General features: G+C 52.1%; 3 protein-coding genes across 5 annotated transcripts in view; 2 read left to right on the plus strand and 1 right to left on the minus strand.

Annotated features, from left to right (window-relative positions):
• Positions 1-1,458, plus strand: part of HSPG2 (heparan sulfate proteoglycan 2) — a 76,941-nt gene extending 75,483 nt beyond the window's left edge. Inside the window, exons 98-100 of the mRNA XM_063145351.1 lie at positions 21-104; positions 442-545; positions 1,172-1,458. Coding sequence (XP_063001421.1) covers positions 21-104; positions 442-545; positions 1,172-1,344 — 361 coding nt within the window. The 3' untranslated portion in view covers positions 1,345-1,458. The remainder of the gene's footprint in view (positions 1-20; positions 105-441; positions 546-1,171) is intronic.
• A 2,306-nt stretch (positions 1,459-3,764) lies between these two features.
• Positions 3,765-8,010, minus strand: LDLRAD2 (low density lipoprotein receptor class A domain containing 2). Its single transcript, XM_063145471.1, has 5 exons — positions 7,911-8,010; positions 4,951-5,421; positions 4,705-4,854; positions 4,241-4,375; positions 3,765-4,148 (listed from the first exon to the last, which is right to left on the minus strand). The coding sequence occupies exons 1-5, from the start codon at positions 8,008-8,010 to the stop codon at positions 3,925-3,927; spliced, it is 1,080 nt and encodes a 359-aa protein (XP_063001541.1). The 3' UTR covers positions 3,765-3,924.
• Positions 8,011-11,271: 3,261 nt separating this feature from the next.
• USP48 (ubiquitin specific peptidase 48) overlaps positions 11,272-21,142 on the plus strand; it is a 29,479-nt gene continuing 19,608 nt past the window's right edge. For 2 of the 3 annotated variants that reach the window (XM_063145171.1, XM_063145173.1), the window contains exons 1-10: positions 11,272-11,426; positions 13,395-13,515; positions 14,892-15,048; positions 15,672-15,799; positions 16,109-16,233; positions 16,333-16,441; positions 17,222-17,355; positions 18,209-18,291; positions 19,547-19,726; positions 20,974-21,096. In XM_063145171.1, the coding sequence (XP_063001241.1) occupies positions 11,293-11,426; positions 13,395-13,515; positions 14,892-15,048; positions 15,672-15,799; positions 16,109-16,233; positions 16,333-16,441; positions 17,222-17,355; positions 18,209-18,291; positions 19,547-19,726; positions 20,974-21,096 (1,294 nt within the window). In that variant the 5' untranslated portion in view covers positions 11,272-11,292. Of the gene's footprint in view, positions 11,427-13,394; positions 13,516-14,891; positions 15,049-15,671; positions 15,800-16,108; positions 16,234-16,332; positions 16,442-17,221; positions 17,356-18,208; positions 18,292-19,546; positions 19,727-20,973; positions 21,097-21,142 lie in introns of those variants that run through there. The other variant, XM_063145172.1, reaches the window with a different exon arrangement.

Here is a 21,142-nt window from a genome sequence, read left to right on the forward strand (position 1 = left end):
TGGCCGTGTGTCTTCTGCAGTTACCAACTAGGGAGCGGGGAAGCGAACATCCTCTCTGAAGACCCTGTGGATGACGGCGAGTGGCACAGAGTGACGGCTATCCGGTGAGGGGAGCAGTGGGGAGATGTGTGGGAAATGTGCTTTGGCCCTGCCTAGTAGAGCGACCCCACAGCTTATGGGGTGGAGAAAGGCACAGGCCCTACCAAGAATGGGCAATCCCAGCACAGTGAAGAAACCAGACCAGAACAAAGAGCAATTTGTGTGCTGCAAGTAAAGATTCCCCTATGGAAGCTCTGGGGTGTCCTCTAGCTAGACCTGCAATTCGGTTCCTGCGGGCAGTACATATAGTCACATGCGCACCTCTTTCTCCACACTCGTTTACCCCACCTCAGTCAAAGCCATTTCAGGTTTTTCTGACACACTGTCCTGTTTCTTTTTCAGGGAAGGAAGAAAAGGCTTCCTTCAGGTAGACGGTGAAGAGATGATAACCGGGGAATCTTCCGGCAAGAATGTCATGGTGAACACCAAAGGTCGAGTGTATCTAGGTAAGTGATTTTTTCCCCCCAAGCAAGCTGGACCCGCCTAAAGGGCCACAATCCTGCTGGTGGTTTGTGGATGTCATGTCCAAGACAATGGGAGCTTGGATGTGTGGAGGTTAGGAATGTGGACTTGTGGGGGTGGGTGGGGGGTGGAATTGTATCATTTTTAATTTCCTTTCTAGCAGTCCCATTCATTGGCCTGATTCACATGTAACGACAATCCAGTTTATGAGTTTTTGTTCAATCATGGCTTGTTGTTATGTGCGAACTCTGCAATATGGTTTACTATGAACAACCCAGGAAGAGAATCCATGGCTTGTTGTTGGGTTGTGAACTCTGATTTGTTCATGGTTATCAACCCATAGTTAAACCATAGAGCACGTTTCACATGTAACGACAACCCACGATTCAACAATAACCCACACTCAACCCCTACCCTTGGTTGTCATTACGTGTGTACCAGATCATGGCCCACAGCAAGGGAGGCCGCGCTGGTGATGAAGGCAAAAAGCAACGTCTTGGTACAGAGCAAAGGGTAGAAAGCCTCTTCCAGCCCGACACCTGGATCTTTGGGTGTCCTTCTGGTGAGAGGGAGCAGCTGGACTGACGGCTCCATCGTTTCCTCTGCACAGGGGGAGCCCCCGACATCCAGACTCTGACGGCAGGAAAGTACGTCTCAGGAATCACGGGGTGCATTAAGAACGTGGTGCTGGTCAACGACAGGCCGGGCCAGCAGCCTCAGCAGCCGGTGGACCTGCAGCATCACTCGGAGGCCGCCCTGAACATCCAGGAGTGCCCTTCATAGGCCAGGCTCGCCTCGCCCACGCTCCTCGCTGTCGTTTGTCGTCATCAGGCCAATTGAGAGACATCTGTTATTATTATTATTTTATTATTATTATAATTATTATTATGAATTTTTTTTAAAAGAAAGGAACACAGGAAAAAATGGTGCTTTGCTGCTACCAAAAAGTGGAGGGGGGGGGAGGGAGTTGGTTTGTGTTTTTGTGTAAGTGACAGACCGGTGGGGCCACGCGTGGCCTGCCCCCCCCTTCCCCAGCCCCCACGAGGAAGGACAGAGACGGCACAGTGGACACGAAGGACTGGAGAGCTGCTCCCGCGCGAAGGGGCCTTGGACAGCGCTGTGTCGGATGAGGACTTCCAGGAATGGCCGGAGGAGCGTGTGCAGAGTGCCTTGGATGCTGGAGGTGGGGGCAGGAGAGAGGGTGTGCTATCTCGCCTCTTGCTCATAAGAGTGAAGACACGCCTGAGGCCACGGGGTGGGCGAGGTGACCACGTGGCTCCTCTGCTTCAGCTGCTAGGCTGGGCCAGGCAAGCCATGACCAAAGATATAAGGGCTCTATGAGGAGGGATTTTTTTGCCGGGGGGAGGGGGAGTGAAGCGAGGAGCCGCTGCCCCCATCCCTCAGCAGCCTGCTGCCCGCATGCCGGGCCGGCGGAGGGGAAGGGAAGTCTCTTTCTACCGCTCCCCGCAGCATGAGTGGCGCTTCTCAGTGAGGAGTTGAGAGCTTTCTGTGTTTGTAGTGATGTCCCATCTCGACAGCTGGATTTTTGACCCCTTGGGCTCTCCGGACTTGGAGATCAGGGCTCCACCCCTGGCCCGCCTGATTCTCAGCGCTGCCTGCTGCAGGTGAAAAGCCAGAACTCTGCGTACGGCTGGGACAGGGCGCGTCCCGTGGCAAGAGCACCTGCGTCCACAGGCCGCAAGGCAGAGATGGGCCGGGCCGCTGCTGCTGCCCCACTCCACACTTCGCCACAACTCTAAAGCTCCTTCAGTGCCTTATTCAGTGTGGAGCCCTCCAGGGTGCTCTGTGGCGGCCCACGGTCCCGTGCTGCAGCCCCTCACCCCTGGCCCCAGGTGCTGCCAGGGCGAGAGAAGGAGCGGCTGCCGGGGCCACCCGAGTGAGACCCTGCTGCGGCCGGATCTCCCCCTGCCCCGCCTGGCAAGCGTCTTTGCGTCTCTCATCAACCTTTCAGAAAATTGGACTGTTCCTTTCCCTGGGCAGGGCGGGAACAGGTGCCGTGCTGTCTGCTTAGCAGGGGAGCTGCCCCCTTCCTTCCTTCCTTTCTTCCTTCCTCCCCTCCCTGCCCACAGCTCCTCCCTGCCCTCTGTGCCGTGAGCTGGACGGCAGGAGTTCCCGTCCGGCAGTTCAACGAGGGGAGTTCTCTACCAGGAGACAAAGAGGCGCAAGGAACCTTCCGCAACGGGGGAAAGGGGTCTCTGCCCCTCCCTCCAGTCAGCCCCGAGACACCGAGGAGGAGCAGAGCTTGGTCTTTGGCCAACACGACCCCCTCCTTCCCTCATCAGACTGCCTGGGGCGTTGTTCCCGCACACGGTGCCAGCGCCAAGCAGGACACTGGGGCTTCATCCGCCACGTCTTGGGCTCGGAAGGTGGCACGCCAGCCAGGCTTCCCCGTTTTGTGGCTATAGCTTTGGCTGGGCCCCCGGTGAGCCTTCGTGACCAGCATCCGTTGCTCCGCCTCACCCACTTCCTTCCAGGGTCAGAATTATACTCCTGTCCGGGAGACGCCACACAGCGCTCAAGGGGCTCTGGAACCCATTTTTGTCTTTGCTTCCTTCGCTGCCCCCCATTTGTTCTTCTTTTTTTCTTAAATAAATGGTGCTGAACCCCATGTTCTCGGGCTCCCTTCCTTAACCACGCTCGACGGAGGCAGCGTTGCAATCACTTGGGATGAGGGGAGAACAAGACGAGGAGCAGGGCTGGGTGGAAGGGAAAAGGGGGAAGAGAAATGCAGTACTGGGCTTTGGTCTGTCTTCGGACCTACCAGGGCCGGTGACTCAGCTGCACAACCAGAAGAACCCCACGGCCCCGGCTGGATTGATTTTATTTTCCACTCGTGTTCTGTCTTCAGTGATCAATGTTCCAATTAGGGGGAAGAAAGGTTTTCGCATTAGGCCTTTTCCATGTTATGGTCAAGCAGGCTCCTCTGGTGGTCCTTGGCTGAAGAAGGATGGTCCCCGGTGATCTAAAATACTCACGTTTGGAAGCTTAACATTCCCCGTTGGTTGTCTGGAACCGCATCCAGACAAGGGGCCTAACTTGGTACCTACCACACTCTTTGTTCGTTTAAGAGGGAAGGGCTCTTTAGAGAGGTCGGGGCAGGCCCAGAGCAGGGGAGAGGCCCTCTGTGCTGCTGGAGCACTCGGGTCATTTACAACCAACGCTATTGCCGAGAGGAGCTGATTTTCCTGCCATCTTCTGTCTCTGGGAGATCAGCGGTTATGCAGCTCCAGCAGGTGTCTTGTCTGCTTAGCTCCACCGTGTCTCCGCTACCTACGTCTTTCTATCCCATGCTCTGAAACGGAGCCCCATGGCCCTGTTCCCCCTTCCCGTACGACGGGCACGTCACACGGGTGGTTCGGCGCTGGCATGCGGGGTCACCTTGGCTGGCTCTCGGCGGGCGCAGCTGCGGGTGCAGAGGTGGCAGGCGGCGCAGACGGAATTGCAGCCAGGCAGGTACCTGCAGGCACCGACTCTCCAAACGAACCAGCCTGGGTTCCAGCAGCACCAGCACAGCAAGGCCGCGCCTAAGATGGCGGCCAGCGAGATGAAGACAGGCTTCTGTTTGTCTGCTGAAGAAGAGAAGCAATGAGGGGCAGGCGATGCCACCCCGCCTTGCGCCCCCACATCCAGCCCCTTGAGGTTGCCCGGGAGAGAGTACCTGCTTTGTCCCAGGTGGCCATGCCCGGGGGCAGGAGCTGGCTGTCTTGGAGTCCTGCGCAGGTCACCTGACTTGGGAGGACACTAGCTGCAGAAGAAGCCTCGGGATGCAGGGGTGGCAAAGGGGTGGCTGAGCCTGGGAAAAGAGGGACACGAGTCAATAGCACGTTAGGAGTCGCCCCTGTGCTTCCTGGCTGCGGAGAACACCCAAGCAGGACGTTCGCCCACCTCTCTTTCCCAAGGACCTTAAGAGGCCACTGCCTCGGGTACGTGTGACAGACACAAGGCTGCCCCTGCACACTGCCCTGTGCTGCCTCCAGCCTGCTCCGTCCTCGGCAGCAGAGATTGTGAGATCCGTTCCTCAGCCAGCAAGTCCCCTTTTCCCACCCGTGCTTCCCTTTGAAGGCGGTGAGCAAGAAGGGGCCGCTCCGTCACACGCCCACACCCTTCCACAGCCACACTGACCTTTGCACCAGGCGGGAGGCTGGACGTTCTGGTCTGTCCCATCCCCGCAGTTGTCCACGTTGCTTCCATCGCACACGAGGCCGGACGGGATGCACTTGCCGTTGCGGCAGGGGAAGTACGACTCCGCACTGCAAGCCGACGCGTTCAGCCCTGCAAGGGCAAAAGAGCGAATGCAGCAGGGCAGAGCGGCGTGCCTTGCTCCGCCCGAGGCCCCCCCCCCCCCCGCTGAGGCTGCTCCTGCCTTACCAGTTCGGAGGGAGGTGAAGTCGCCAACAAAGTCCACGCGAGGCTGTTGGCCGCGGGTCACGAGCCGCAGCGTCAGGAAGCTGCCGGTGGACAGGATGGGCCTAGGGATGCTCTTCCCGCACAGCGGGGTCCCCAGCGGCTTGGCGGTGTGGTCCTTGCCGTCATAGAACTGCAGATAGGAGCCTGAGGTGCAAGGGGCGGGGGTGTCCTGCTGCCTGTGGGGCTGGGGGGAGCTTGCAGGGGGGTGGCCCTCACTGGCTCCCGGAGGCGTGCTGGAAGGCAAGCGCAGCATGCTGTACACCAGGAAGAAGCGGAACTGGAACTGGACCTTGTCTCTGGGGGACGCAGCCTGCAGGGCGAGCTGGCAGTCTGTGCCAGGGACCACAAAGTAGTAGCGCCGGGAGTCTCGGTGGGACGTTAACACCATCCCATCCCCTCGGAGGGTCTGGCCACAGAAATCGACCAAACTCACTGTGGTGAGGGGAGAGAGAGAACAAGCATGTCAGATGCTGAGCCGTCTACTCGGTGCGAGGAGTCAGATCTGTGGGGCACCCTCTCTCCGAACACCCTGCCATTGCTCGGAGATATCTAGCAGGCTCCTTGTAAGATGCAGAACTCCACAGAGCTGGCCTGGCACCCCGCAGGCCAAGTAAACATCTCAGTGAAGGCTCAGCTAGCATTTGTGACACTTCCTTGTGATAAGAAAACAAGAAGCCAGGGCCCTGCTGGGGCGGACCAAGGTGAGTCTATCTTGCCTCAGCTGCGGCTTTCGGTTTATCCCCAGCCATCTGATACTCCGAGACTGACGGACACTCGAAACAGAGCTTTGCTTTAGCTCTCACGGCTAATAGCTCTAGTTAGAACTTCCCTCCACGAAGACTTCTTGATAGCTGTATGCTGCTTGCAGCTGTAGGGTGGAAACGTTCAACCGGTGCTGCCTCCAGGTTGCATGGGCGCTCTCCCACCCTGCATGGGCGCTCTCCCTCAGGGAGCCCACCTCCTCACCACCATGGTCACCAACTCCTAGTGCTGCTGCTCCTCTCTCTGATCATCATGGCTCCCATTTGCTTGCTTGGCAGGCGGAGAGCCAACAGTCAGGCAGGCCGCGACATCCGCTGCACCTCCTTCTCCTCCTCACCATCTCCCTGGCCTGGGCCAAAGCCAGAGGCAGGTGAATGAGCAGGTTGCATGGGGAAGAGGAGGAGGAGGAGCAGCAACTCCAGGGGACTCTTGCCAGCAGGCCCTGGCTGGGATGGGGGCCCAACCTATCCTTGATGCTGGTCCTGGTTTTTTTTTAATGATTTTGTGGAGATTTCTTGGGCAAGGCAGCTAGTACAGCTTAGTGTTTCTCTCCCTTTGCTTGTTCCGGTTAACTTGCGCTCAACTCCATTCAAACTCGTCACCCAAGCACTTATCAGCAGTAGAGAGAAGGGATCCTTACACTAAAGTAAACAAAATGGTGGTGAGGATCAGCTGCACGCTACGTATTTAACCTTAGAGCATGTAGTTTAGGCCTTAGATGCTCAGAGATTTCATTGTGGCAGAAGCTTCCGCGAACGTTTATGCCACAATAAATCTCTCGGTCTTTAACAACCTGAAAGAGCGTCAATTACGAGGCACTCCTTTATTTAATAGTCCTTTTGAACATTACCCAGAAACGACGATAAAAGGCAGCACACCGGATCCAGGAATTCTGGCCATCCAGTTCCCGCTGCTGTTTATCACCATATAATTCACACGCGCGAGTGAAAACAATGAGAAACTAGTTCAAGGACGGGGGTGTTTCTCCATGCTTCTGGGAAAGTTGATGCAGGCACTTTCTGGCACTTGCTCATTTTGGCTTCTTTGTCTGCGAGTGAACCATGCCAAACCACAGTGCTCCTTAGCAGTCCCTCGGAATAGCAAGGCCAAGCCAAACGGTTATCTGAAAACTGAAAAATCTGGAGAGCTTTCTCAGGAGACGAGTGCTTATCAGGCTCAAAGTTATAGCATTCAAAGTAGCTTTTGTGGGGTGGATGAATAAGAGACCTTGCGGTTTAGTGAGCAGAAAGGTTATAGAGTTCATCCATATCAGATGCCTGCATCCTTTCCAGACCTGGATTTGAACCTGCCATGTGGGATCCATGCTAACTTTTTAACTGCAGGCGGGTGAATCTTTCTCCTTTTCCTTTCTCTTCACTCTCTCCTTTAAAACGATCTCCCTGAGTTGTCTCTCTCTCTCCCCCCCCCCCCAACTTCTCTACAAAACAAAGAGACCAAAGGAGAAAGCAGCGTGCATACCTTCGATCAGGGCACAACCCACATCTTACAGGACACTTGGCAGGGAAGCGAAGAAAAACAAGCTACAAAATGCATGTGGTGGCACCATAGTTCGCCACACCCGCCCTTGGCTTCCTGCTGTGTCTTTCGTGTCTTGAAAAGCTAAAGGTTTTCTCATTAAGCTGCTTCCTACTGTGACTATTTGATACCCGCTGCAAAAGCATTCACCCTTGTTCTCTCTTCCCACCACCTCACCTCCAAATAATAGCATCTATAGCTGCTAAACACAAATCCGCATTTCTTTCCGTATGTTTTGCATTCAAAAGATAATTGCAGGACGGGACGTGCAGCTGTTGCCGCAAGGTGGAAACCCTGCCTTCTCCTTCTCCTGAGGAATCCAGCTTCACGCCCACCAGCTGGATACCTTCAGCACCTACAATCCCCATTTCTGTTAACAGGGCTGTGTCATTACTCTGCAATGCCAGCAACGTGGACGTAGAGGCAGGCAGGGGGTTGCTGGGATGCCCAAGTAACGGCACCTGGGCTTTCCCACAAGCATTTTAACTCCAGTTCCCATCACCAGCTCCACCTCCATCACAGAGATTTGACTTTGGGGGCCAGTGCCATTCTAAACCCAGGCCGCAGATTGGTGCCCTAGCAGGCAGGGAAACTGAGGAAGCCCTCTGCAAACTGAGTCCTACCTGTCTGCATGGCCGAGACCGCAAAGACCACGGTGTCCAGCAGAAGCAGCCTCGCTGCCCACACCAGCAAACCGCCTCCTCCCTGGCTTTCTTTGCTCATCCTTGCCATTGAGCCTCTGTTCGGAGGTCGCCCTGCACCAGCTAGGGTGGGGGAAGAGGCGGACCCGCTCCAAACGGTAACAGCTGTGAGAAGCAGGACTGAACTGAACCCCTAATGAGCAAATCTAACGGGAGATTGCTTTTGCACTGCCTGGCAGAGGAACAAAAGCAGAGGTTTGCAAGCTTATTGCCCAAGGTCTCATCCTGGGGGGGGGGGGGTGTATTATTTTTTATTTAAAAAAAGCAAACTTGGGGCACAATGGCTCCAGCAGCTTGACTTTTGTCCTGCTTCACCTCCGCTTTTGCCACCGCTGTGTGCACGGCTCAGTTGCCATGGGGATGATGGGAGTTTGATGGAGCAACGCAAAGCACCCTGTCATGCCATTAAACCTAAAGCCGTGCCGGAATCTCGAGCCAGCTGGCGTCGCGACGGGGGCAAGCCGCTCACATCTGCTTTCTGGGCAAAGCCGTGCCGCAGGGTGGCGATATAGAAATAAATCCATCCTAGTCCATTTAAATCAAAGCCAGCCAACTAGGAACCGAGAGAGCGAGGGGCTCCGCGGCTGCGGCAGCGTTTGGGGAGGGCGGACGCCCCACCTCGGCACTCATTTCAATAAGTCCTGCAGACTCAAGGGTGGCGTCAAGGGTCGGCTCGGTGGGGCACCTGCCAAGGGCCCACACGCCAGCAGGGGCCCTCTGACAACACTCCCCTGCCTCTCCGCCTTGCAACCTGCTTGTTCAGCTGCCCTCTGCTCCGGCCCAGACAACGGTGGTGGTGAGACGGATGAGCAGGGGACGCCCACCACGGCCTCCTTGCTCCCTGGTTCTCCACCTGTCAAGCAAGCGATGGCCACGTTGGGAAGAAGGAGGAGGTGGAATAGCAGCTGGTGACCATGGCAGTGAGGCTCAGGGAGGGTGTCTTGCCTTTGAGCTCCCCAAAACCTGGAGCTGGCGCTGTTTGCAGCAATCCTGGAGTCTTGGCAAACCTGCAAACAAACAAAAAAGCAAAATTAAGAATAGCAAGAAATTCCAATATGGGTTTGGACAAATGCATCCATCCAAAGTGCTTCCTCTGACGTCACACAGGCAGCAACAAACTCTGCGGAAAGAATTGCATCTGATGAAGTGGACGGCATCCGCTGGAGCTTTTATGCCTCAAATAAGGGTGCAAAACTATGCATGTTTAGACAGGGAGGGGAAAGACCTATAACTTCCAGCCAGGACAAGCTGGGATTTGTAGGACTTTTTCCTGCCTAGAGTGACCCTATGAAAAGGAGGACAGGGCTCCTGTTTCTTTAACAGTTGTCTAGAAAAGGGAATTTCAGCAGGTGTCATTTGTATGCATGCTGCACCTGGTGAGATGCCCTTTTCATCAACAGTTAAAGCTGCAGGAGCCCTGCCTAGCAAGGCCAGATACAAAAGAGGGCAGGGCTTTAACTGTTATAATGAAGAGGGAATTTCACCAGGTTCTCCATATATACAAATGACACCTGCTGAAATCCCCTTTTCAGTGCAACTGTTAAAGACACGGGAGCCCTGTCCTCCTTTTCATACGATCACCCTACCTAACCATGCATAGGATCGTGCCCTAAATGTGTTTGTCTTTTAAAGTGCTACGAAATGATTTGTTGTTTTTGCTGCAACAGACAAACAATATGCCGGAATCGCAGGAAGCGTGCATTTTTCTTCTCCCCTAAGCGGAGGCGTATTTTAACGAACCTTCTCATTAGTCCCAATAGTCTTGCTCTGCTTTAATAACTTTCTCTTTGTGCTTCCATGTGCTTTTGAAATTGATTGCATTAGAAACAATGCACTCGAGGCCGAATAACGCTGAAACAGGGCTCAAAATATCGCCCAACGTTTCTGATTTCAACTCTACGGCACTGACGTTCCCCCTCCTCCACCACTTTTACTGTTTTTCTTTCCTTTTTCTTATCTTGTTATTCTCCTGCAGCCTCCTTTTCCTGTTCTCATTCTTTCCCCCTCATATTTTCCCCTTTCAGTCATTTCCTTGCCTGACTGAAACAAGGACTGTAATAATTTTCCATCTGCCTCTTCTGTGGCCTGTGACTTTCCCCTTTTTCCAGTTCTCTCTTCTCCCTTTTCTCCTTCATTTCCCCCATTCAGACAAAATGCAATTTATCCCTCCTATTCTTCGTTTTCAGCCTCTTTTCCTCTTCCCAAGGTTTCTCCATTCTCTTTTACCTCAGGATAATGTGCCAATATCCTGAGGTAAAAGAGAGGGAATTCTCTTTTACCTCAGGATATTGAGGTAAGTAGGGAATTCGCAGCAGTTATTGGACTACAGCTGCCCAACATGGCCAATCGAGTTTTTAATTTATTTATTGTAGCTTTGCTTTGTTTCCCTTCCACATTACTAGATGTGTTATTAGCTTTTTAAAAATACACACACACTGGTGTTATTGTTTTGATTGTAGTTTTGCAAGCTGCATTGTAAATTCTGAATTAAGGCAGGATACAGGTGTTTGTAAATAAACAAAAACGAATAAATAAATCTACGGTTCCTGTACATTTGTTGTAATAAATTCATGTATTTATTAAAGCAAATGAAACCGTATAGTAATTCAGTGGTTGTACATCCCTGAGGAGAAACAGACGGCCAAGCTGCAGCCATCTTAGAGGGAGAAAAGTGTTCCCTTTCCCTCACAAAGGCTTTATTTATAAATACATTTTCTCTCAATTCTAACAAGAGAAAGGGGGAAAAAGTGGGGTTTCTTTGTTTTAAACGAGCGACATTTCTGAGGTAAAAACCAGCAACAGCAAGCAGCTGAGGGCGGAGGCGCAATGCATTGTGGGCAACGGCTAGAGCAATCTCGCCTCAGGACAACGTTTTGGACAGGAGGGGGAGGAGGAACCGCGCACGCGCGAGAAATTAACGGTTCCCCTCCCCCTTTCTCTTCGCTCCCTCTCCGCCTCGTTGCCTGGGTGCAGCGAAGGGGAGGAGATTTCGGCAAGGGGCGGAGCCTAGAAGAGGGGAGGGGTGTTAGAAGAGAGGCAAAGGAGGCGGCGTTTGGGAAAGCCAATCCGCGCGAGCCACGCCCCGTGGCCGTCTTCCCGCCCTTTCGCGCCGTGACGCCGTCGCGTGTCGTCACACGCCGGCGCCCCCGAAAGCGCCTGTCAGAGCCGGCGAGGAGAAGGAAGAAAAGAGGCGGCGGCGGCGGCGGCGCTTTCCGCCACTTCACTTCCGGCGCCGTCCGGTCCACTTCCGCTTCCGGGTCGCCCCTTCAGTGGCTGGCCTTCCCCTGCTCTCACCGGGCCCGGGATGGCGCCGCGGCTGCAGCTGGAGAAGGCGGCCTGGCGCTGGGCCGAGACGGTGCCGCCCGAGGCCGTGACGCAGGCGCACATCGAGGCCGCCTACCGCGTCGGCCTGGAGCCCTGTCAGCGCGGGGCCTGCAGGTGAGGCAGGAGGAGGAGCCCAGCAGGGCCTCGCCGGCCGCGGCCCCCCGCTCCGCATCCCGTCCCCTCCCCCCCCGCGCAGAGCCCGGAAAGGCTGCCCTGGCGGGGCCCATTGGTGCAGCTGCGGGGAGAGTATCAGGGAAACAGAACAGTTGGGGAGGGTGGGGGGAGAGGGGGAGGGTGGTGGAGTGGTTAGAGCGCGCAAAAACAAGGGAACGTCACTCCTGGAATCGGTATTGTCAATGTTAGTGATGATAAATTGCTATTCAGTTGTGTGTGTGTGTGTAGGTCTGTAGTAGTGCATAAGTGTGTGTTGGAAGGGGGAGGAGAGGGGGGAGTGTTGTGGAATGGTTAGAGCGCGCAAAAACAAGGAAACGTCACTCCTGGAATCGGTATTGTCAATGTTAGTGATGATAAATTGCTATTCAGTTGTGTGTGTGTGTGTGTGTGTGTGTAGGTCTGTAGTAGTGCATAAGTGTTTGTTGGAAGGGGGAGGAGAGGGGGAGTGTGGTGGAGTAGTTAGAGCGCACAAAAACAAGTAAACCGCCCAGAGAGCTTCGGCTATTGGGTGGTATAGAAGAAATGCAATAAATAAATAAATCTCTCTCGTGAAATCAGCTCTGTGAATGTTAATAATGATAAATTGCTATTCATTTGTGTGTGGGTGTGGGTGTATAGAGTAGAGTATAAGTGTGTGTTGGAGGGGGGAGAAGAGGGGAGTGTGGTGGAGTGGTCAAAGTGCACAAAACAAATAAGCTCCATAAGTAAAATTGACTATGTAGGTGTGAATCGTAAGTAAATATACAATACTCTGTGTGTGTTTTTGTATAGTAGTGCTGGGGAGAGAGGGCAGGTGAGGTGTAGTGGTTAAAGTGCACAAAGCGAATAAGCGTCGTAAGTCAAATCAGCTGTGTAAATGTTAATGGTAACTGTCCAATAATGTGTATGTTCCTATGTGTGAGTTTTTATGTGTGTGTGAGAGAGAAAGAGAGGTGGTGTGTAGTGGTGGTAGTGCACAAAATAAACTTCATAAGTAAAATAAATTATGTAAAGGTTGATATTACCAAATTCTTATACAGTGTTATCTGTCTATGTTGTAGCGTATACGTTTCTCTGTGTGTGTGTGTATGAGACCGGGGAGATCCAGGTTCTAGTCTTGACAAGGCCATGAAGCTCGCTGGGTGACTTTGGGCCAATCGCTGACTGTCAGCTTAACCGACCTCACAGGGTTGTTGTGAGGATGAACTCGTGGCCATTGTCCTCACTTAGTTTAGTTCACTTGCATCCTTTCCACACCATGTGCCCAAAGCGGCTCACAAAGCTAGAATATCAGAAGAGCCCTGAGGCTGCATCAGACCGAGGGTCCTTCTAGTCCAGCACTTTGTTCACACAGTGACCAAACCAGCTGATGACCAGGGACCCACAAAGCAGAACACCGTGCAGCAGCACCCACCCACCCATGTTCCCCAGCAACTGGCTCACACAGGCTTACAGCAATATGAAAGCAGACATGCATGTCAATACATCAGGTGCAATAATTCATCATTGTTATAATAAGAGCCCACACAGTTCATTAAAATGGCCCACTTTGGGCTCCTTGGATGAAAATGGTGGGGTGAAAATGGAACAAATACAATAACTATTTAATTGAGAAATGAAATTAATAAATACGCTGTGTGTGCATCATATATTTCTTATAATGTCATTGGCAAAACAGGAATGATAGTATATTAATTGGTGGCCTACTTTAGAAAATAGGTGGTCTTGCCTGGCGTTGGACAGCGGTGGGCAGCTTGTGAATCTGTTAAGTATCGTACTGGAAATGGTGAAGGATGATGGGAGCTGTAGTCCAGCAACACTTGGGAGGCTCTCAAGTTGCCCACCCCCTTTATGGAGACTGTGCCTGGACAGGAGTGGGGAGAAGGCAGCCTGTTTCAGAGTATTGAATCCACCCTGTCACATTTTCAGGAGAAACTGCCGAGGGAACCCAAATTGCCTGGTGGGGATTGGTGAGCACATCTGGCTGGGAGAAATCGACGAAAACACCTTTCACAACATCGACGATCCCAACTTTGAGAGGAGGAAAAAGGTCTCTTGGCGTGTTCTTCTTGCGTAGCTTGAGCAAGGGGGGTTCTTGTCCTGAGATGCTTCCTCAACTTGGTTTTGGTGTTCATGCTTGAGGCCCTATATGGGGAGGCCGGAATTGCTTTGGCTCCCCAAAGATCTGGAGTCCTGGCTGTTGAGTGTCCAAACTGGGAAAGGTTGCCGAGAGAGAGCTGGGAAATTGCTTTGCTGTTACAAAATTGTAAAGAGCATCACTGGGTCAGGCCCATGTCTCGTCTGCCTCTTCCTTATCCTTCTAAGGACATCAAAAGTGCCCTGATGCTGGATCACACCAAGGGTCCATCTAGTCCAGCACTCTGTTCGCACAGTGGCCAACCAGCCATCAGCCAGGGATGAACCAGCAGGACATGGTGCAACATGAGCACCCTCCCACCCATGTTCCCCAGCAACTGGTGCATACAGGCTTACTGCCTCGAATACTGGAAATACCATACAACCATCAGGGCTAGTAGCCATGGATAGCCTTCACCTCCTCCAGGAATTTATCTCAACCCCCTTTTAAAGCTATCCAGATTGGTGGCCATCACTACATCCTGTGGTAGTGAGTTCCATAATTTAACTATGCGCTGTGTGAAGAAGTCCATCCTTTTATTTGTCCTGGATCTCCCACCAATGAGCTTCATGGGATGACCCCATTGGCTTCTACTATTTTGAGAGAGGGAGAAAAATGCCTCCCTCTCCACACCATGCATGGTTTTGTCCGCCTCTATCCTGTCTCCCCTCAGCCTCCTTTTTTCCAAGCTAAACAATCCCAGTTGATGTAACCTTCCCTCATGGGACACATCCCATCTGCTGTGGGGTGTGTCCTCATCTTCAAGGATGTGGAACTGTAAGCTCTCATACATGTTTTGCAGGAAACTTTTAATAATATTTTTAATGTGTGTTTGACTGACCCTGTGGTTTTCCATATATGTATATTTTTCTGTGCGTTTAGATTTTTATGAGTCATTTTTATGACGTTTATTGGTTTTAAATGTTGTTACCTGCCCTGGGCACTTTATGGAAAAGCAGGAGAAAAAGGTGTTTAAAATGCATTAAATAGGAACATCGAAGCTTCCTGCAGACTGTCGGTGGACTTGTTACAAACTCTGCCTCCCAACCAAGACTATTTGAACTGTCATTAAGGGTGGTAAATGTATTCTAGAGCAGCCTTCGCCCTGCCTAGTGCCCTGCAGGTGTGTTGGAAAACAACTCCCATAATCCCCCTGCCAGCCATGAGTTGTAGCTCAACACATCTGGAAGGCCTATTATTTGGAGAAGGCCTCTCTGCAGACGCAATTGTCCTCTGAATATAATTACCCTTTCTCAAGTGCTTGATGGCATTTCCCCTTCTCCCACCAGAATGCCTTTGTGGGTCTGACAAACTTGGGAGCTACCTGCTACGTCAACACTTTCCTACAGATGTGGTTCCTGAATTTGGAGCTTCGCCAGGCGCTCTATTTGTGCCCAATTGCCCGCCCGGAATACGTGACGGCAGAGGGCTCTCCAGCAAACAAAGGTCAGTCGGCGGGGGTGGCTGGGTGGGCTTGTATGCCAGCCATTGTTTTTGATGGCTCGGAGAGAACTTTGTGTAGCTTGAAGCCACAACAGTTAGCCACACTTCAGCGCCGTGAGAGCACACTTCAAATACTTGAAAGGTTGTCACACAGAGGAGGGCCAGGATCTCTTCTCGATCCTCCCAGAGTGCAGGACACGGAAGAACGGGCTGAAGTTACAGGAAGCCAGATTCCAGATGGACATCAGGAAAAACTTCCTGACTGTTAGAGCAGTACGACAATGGAACCAGTGACCTAGGGAGGTGGTGGGCTCTCCCACACTAGAGACCTTCAATAGGCAGCTGGACAACCATCTGTCAGGGATGCTTTAGGGTGGATTCCTGCACTGAGCTGGGGGTTGGACTCGATGACCTTGTAGGCCCCTTCCAACTCTACTATTCTATGATTAAATACAATATAATACATACAGCTGGTTAAGAGAGCATACAAAACCAATACAGTATTAAAATAACAATCACAGCATTTTAAAATCATTAGTTGTTGAATGCATCTGGAGGGCACCAGGTTCGGGGAAGGCTCTGCTAGACATCCCGCTTTTAAGCAAAGCCCTTTTGCCTTCCAACAGATTATGAGCCTCAAACCATTTGCGAACACCTCCAGTACTTGTTCGCCTTGCTGCAGAACAGCCGGCGGCGTTACATCGATCCGTCGGGGTTTGTTAAAGCCCTGGGTTTGGACACAGGTCAGCAACAGGTAACGTTTGGGGGCGTGCGGGGTTCTGGCCTCTTTAATTCGGGAAGCGCCTTCGTCAAACACATGGGCCGCGTACAATATTAAAGCCGCAGTTCTCGAGCTGAGTTGAACCAGGGATGCTTTACCTGCTTTGGGCTCCATCCTAGGCCTGTTTAGACTGAAAAGGAAAAAAGCCCTACAACTTCCAGCCTGCCCCACAGCCAGCCGAATTGTCCGACTATAAGGCAGTGGCCTAATCCGGAAAGATAGAAGTGGTACAATGGAGTGAGTGTGTATGTGTAAGAATCAACTTGTGCTCCTCTCCTCTAGGATGCACAAGAGTTTTCCAAGCTCTTCATGTCTCTATTGGAGGACACCCTGTCCTCACAGAAGAACCCGGACGTGCGGGACATTGTTCAGAAGCAGTTCTGTGGAGAGTACGCCTACGTCACGGTGTAAGCCATTTCGCTGTTCAGCTCTGAGCGTTTCCGATCTTGGCTCTTGCCCTGCGCCGTCGTCCTCCTCCTGGCGTTCATGTGTGGCTTCTCTTTCAGGTGCAACCAGTGTGGTAGAGAATCCAAGCTCATGTCCAAATTCTATGAGCTTGAGTTGAACATCCAGGGCCACAAACAGCTGTCAGACTGCATCACAGAGTTCCTGAAGGTATAAGCTCTTCCCGGTGGGTTCTGTTGTTTCTGCTGTGCCAGGAATGGCACAGACCACGGAGATAGTTCGTGAATCAGATGACCTACAGAGGCAGCACTTGGGGGACATGAAAGCTTTTTTGTATGCGCTTCACCCAAGGTCTGTCTGGAGCAGGCCTGTAACCGATACCTCTGCCTTGAGGTCATGGCTACACCCCCATGATAGATGGCTGTCTTGTGGGGGAAATTGCCCTAAGGCAGCGGAAATGTATTATTTGTGACATTTGTATGCTGCTTAATATAATGAAATCTTTCAGCGCTTCACAATAAACATTAAAACGCCACATTAAAACACTTCCAACTGCATTAAAAACCAAGGAGCAGTAAAATAGAGCCGCACGTTTAATTACTTATAGCCCAGGGAAAGTCTGGGTGAACAAATGTGTTTTCAGGAGGCATTTAAAAGATGTCACCTTTTTTTTATTGCCTCCCAAACTGCACGACGGAGGGTTTTCCAGGTGGTGGGTGCCGCTACAGAAAAGGCCCCACCATCTGGGTACTTCTTGGCAACGTTCTGTTCAAATTGCTTTCCCCCCGAAAACGTGAGGCATGAGTAATGCCGTGAAGCTGCACTCTTCTCCTGCCCTCCATCCGGCTCTTTTCAGAGATGGACAGTTTATTCCCAGCTTGTAGAGACCATCCAGGGCTTGAAGATAGTGCCTTGTTTCATCGCCTGAATGGGATTTGCTGCCAAGGGCTGGTTCCCACGCTGACCTTGCTTTTCATCTTCCCTGGCCAGGAAGAAAAACTGGAAGGGGACAACCGCTACTTCTGTGAAACCTGCCAGAGCAAGCAGAACGCCACCAGAAGGATCCGTCTCTTGAGTCTTCCTTGTACCCTCAACCTGCAGCTCATGCGCTTTGTGTTCGATAGGTGAGTTCGTTTGTCCTCCCGCGTTTGCATCCCGCTTTTCAGTCTGTTATTGTCTCCTGCGACGACGCCCCCTCACACGCAAGGCTTTGACGCGCACGCCTCCCTCAGGCTAAGCACCACCGCTTAAATACCTGAGGAAGGGGTAAAAAGAAAAAGCATAACCTTTCCCTTATAGCAGAGGGGAAAGGTAAGGAGCTTTGGAAAAGGCTTCTCTGGGAATATAGCAGGCTGAAGGTTTAGTGTAATGGGTTTATTTACGAACGAATAGAGCAGGAGACACAGCCAAACTGACACGTGGTTTCATGGTAGCAAAATAAAGGAAATGTTTATTGTAGTTTACAGCTCTTAGTTCTTTTGAATTATATCCTATCCTTAATCATTCTGGTAGTAACCAATCTAATAATAACAATTCTCAGTCCCTATGATCTTATTTTCACTCGCTCCTCACACAACTCCTGACAAGAAATCACTCCGCTAAACACATCCACCCTCCAAACCCAGCCACCAACCGAACCCCCCAAACCACTCAGCTCCCCCTATATAGACTCCTCCCCCTTTCCACAGCATCACCAGCCCCACCCACTCAGTCCAACTTTCCACTCTCCCTAGACATACTCACGCAGACATACCTAAGGGGATAGAAATGTGGGTAACGCCACATCTCCCAAAACAGCTCACATCCATAAAAAGAGAGAGGCAGGCCCTCCCATCTTGCTTACAAACTGAAATGTTAAAGGAAGGCGAGAGGAAGAGGGAGGTGATCGGTTTTTCAAGGCCAGAACTAGGTGGCGAGTTGCCCAAGTGAATCCTGTTTTCCTCTTCCTTCCTTGCTTAATCTTGTTTCCGTCTTTAGGCAAACAGGCCACAAGAAGAAGCTAAACACTTATTTCGAGTTCTCCGAAGTGCTGGACATGGAACCGTTCTTGGAAGACAAAGGTGGGCTGTACGTGAGGCGCCTCCTTCTCTCTACCGAAGAGATAATCAGTTCACTTCTTAATAATAATAATAATAATAATTTATTTCTTACCCGCCTCATAGAATCATAGAATAGCAGAGTTGGAAGGCCATCGAGTCCAATCCCCTGCTCAATGCAGGAATCCACCTTAAAACATCCCTGAGAGGTGGTTGTCCAGCTGCCTCTTGAAGGCCTCTAGTGTGGGAGAGCCCACCACCTCCCTAGGTCATGGATTCCATTGTCATACCGCTCTAACAGTCAGGAAGTTTTTCCTGATGTCCAGCTGGAATCTGGCTTCCTTTAACTTGAGCCCGTTATTCCGTGTCCTGCACTCTGGGAGGATTGACAAGAGATCCTGGCCCTCCTCTGTGTGACAACCTTTTAAGTATTTGAAGAGCGCTATCCTGTCTCCCCTCAGTCTTCTCTTCTCCAGGCTAAACAGGCCCAGTTCTTTCAGTCTCTCTTCATAGGCCTTTGTTTCCTCTTCGATTGGATCGAAGTGGGGAACAACAGCAAACATAAAATACTGATTAAAAACGTAGTTTACACTGTTAAAAACATCCTAAGCATACTAAAAGTATCCAAAAATTCTACTGGATACTTTTCTCTTGGAATAAGTTGTGCCCCCAGGCTTTTCAAAATTTTGATTTATTTCCAAAATTATACCTGGGTTGCTTTTCACGCCCAGCAAGGAGAGACGTACAGCTTCTAAAACACAGCAGAATAAAGAGCAAGAGAAAGTTGCTTTTAGATGCAGAGCGTGGAGGAGTTGATACATTTAGGGCACGATCCTATGGAGGTTTAGAGAGAGAAAAGTTGTAGCAGTCTCAGCGTTCCCACGGGACAGTTGCGTTTTAACAGCCCGCCTAAAATTGGACCGAGAAGAGGCCTACCTGCCTAACTTCCTTCGGGGGAGAGTTTCACGACGGGTGCGTCACCGCAAAGACGCCCCTGTCCCATGCTAGCCTCTCTTGACGATGACTCATACGAAAGGACATCCAAATAGATCTTAACAGTAGGGGCAGCTTTCTGTGGGAGGAGGTGGTCTTTCAGATACCCTGCAATATGTGTTCCTGCCCCTCCGGATTTGGGATGAGGACATCGGTACGCCAAGAGCAGCAGCTTTTCATGGTCGATCTTGCAAGGGGCAAACCGAGTCAGCCGATCTCTGCTTTTGCGATGGCGGGGAAATGCTGCTGGTGGGGGCTTCAGCCGACTCTCTCTTCCGCGTTCCAGCCAGCGTCTTCGTCTACGAGCTCAGTGCAGTTCTGATCCACCGTGGCGTGAGCGCCTACTCGGGCCACTACATCGCCCACGTGAAAGACCCGCAGACGGGAGAGTGGTACAGGTTCAACGATGAAGAGATCGAGAAGATGGAAGGCAAGAAGCTTCAGCTGGGGGCGGAGGAAGACTTAGGTAAAACATCCCCGTTGCGAGTTGGTTCTCTTTCACCCTCACTCTTCCTGTGACCGCTTACCTGGGAGTAAGGCCCATGGAATTCCACGGGGCTTACTTCCAGGCAGACATTTATTTATTTATTTATTTATTTTATTTAAGGATTTTTATGCCGCCATTCAGCCAAAAGGCTCTCACGGCGGCTTACAAAAGTATTTCTTGACAGTCCCTGCCCACAGGCTTACAATCTAAAAGACATGACACAAAAGGAAAGGGGATTGGGAGGGAGGAGGAGAAGGGGGAAAAGGAAAGCAAATTCAGACACTACAATCTTAGTTGCAAAGTTCAGCAGTTACAGTTGACAGCAGGAGGGAGGGGGCTCTCAGCTGGAGGTGGAGCCAGGCACGGTGGAGAGGGGCCTGGCTGCTGCTTCCTCCCTCACTGGTGGCCTCTCCAGAGACAGTTGGTAGCAGGAGGGAGGGGGCTTTCAGCTGGAGCTGGACCCAGGCACGGTGGAGAGGTGCCTGGCTGCTGCTTCCTCCCTCACTGGTGGCCTCTGCATGCCTAGGATGGCACTGTTAACCTCCCGCCTCTGTGCGTCCGGTCATAGTTGGGAGCCAAGCCGTTCCAGCTGACGGCTCTCTTTCTTAACATTCCCCATCTAAATGGGCCCTGTGGAGAGCTCACATGTCCTTCTGTCCCAGGGTGAGCAACTTGTGGCCCTCCAAATGTTGTCCAGCTGCCATCAGCCCTAGCCAACGGTGAGAGATGCCACGCTGGAAATTGTAGGACTTTCCCCCCCTGTCTAAACATGCCCAGGATTGTGCCCTTAATCTACCCTCTTGCAAAGTAGCTCCTGTTTTAATTTGACGTGGCAGGCCGTTCTGTGGCTGCTGCTTTGTTCAGGGCGTGCAGAGCTGTTTTGGGGGGGAGGCGCTGGGTGAAGACGGAACATGAAACGCAAGAGAGCCGTTGGGAATCCTAGAAGCTGCCTGCTGCTGCTTCTGGACCACTAAGGTTGTCATGGGTGTTCTCAGGTGGGCCTGAGTGTTTAGAATGGGGAGGGGGTAGTGGTGGCTGGCACTTCCTGGAAATCCCCCCCCCCCCCACATGCTGGCAGTCTCCACGCGAAAGTCTGCGAGGGGGATTTGGCAGGCGGGTGGGGTGAAACACAGGAAGGGGGCGACCTGCTTCCGGGCGCTCACTGCCTTCCTCAAGGAGATCAGGGTTCCCAGTGGTGGCTTGCTTTGGCTTCTCTTCTCCGCTAGAGCCTTCTAAATCCCAGACGCGGAGGCCCAAGTGCGGGAAGGGCACGTACCGCTCCCGGAACGCCTACATGTTGGTGTACAGGCTGCAGACGCGGGAGAAATCGCTCACTGTTGAAATCCCAGGTAAGGGTGATTGTGAGCGCATCCGTGCATGAGAGAGGGGCGAGGG

The sequence above is a fragment of the Elgaria multicarinata genome, chromosome 20, assembly GCF_023053635.1.
Source record: "Elgaria multicarinata webbii isolate HBS135686 ecotype San Diego chromosome 20, rElgMul1.1.pri, whole genome shotgun sequence".
Lineage (NCBI taxonomy): Eukaryota > Metazoa > Chordata > Lepidosauria > Squamata > Anguidae > Elgaria > Elgaria multicarinata.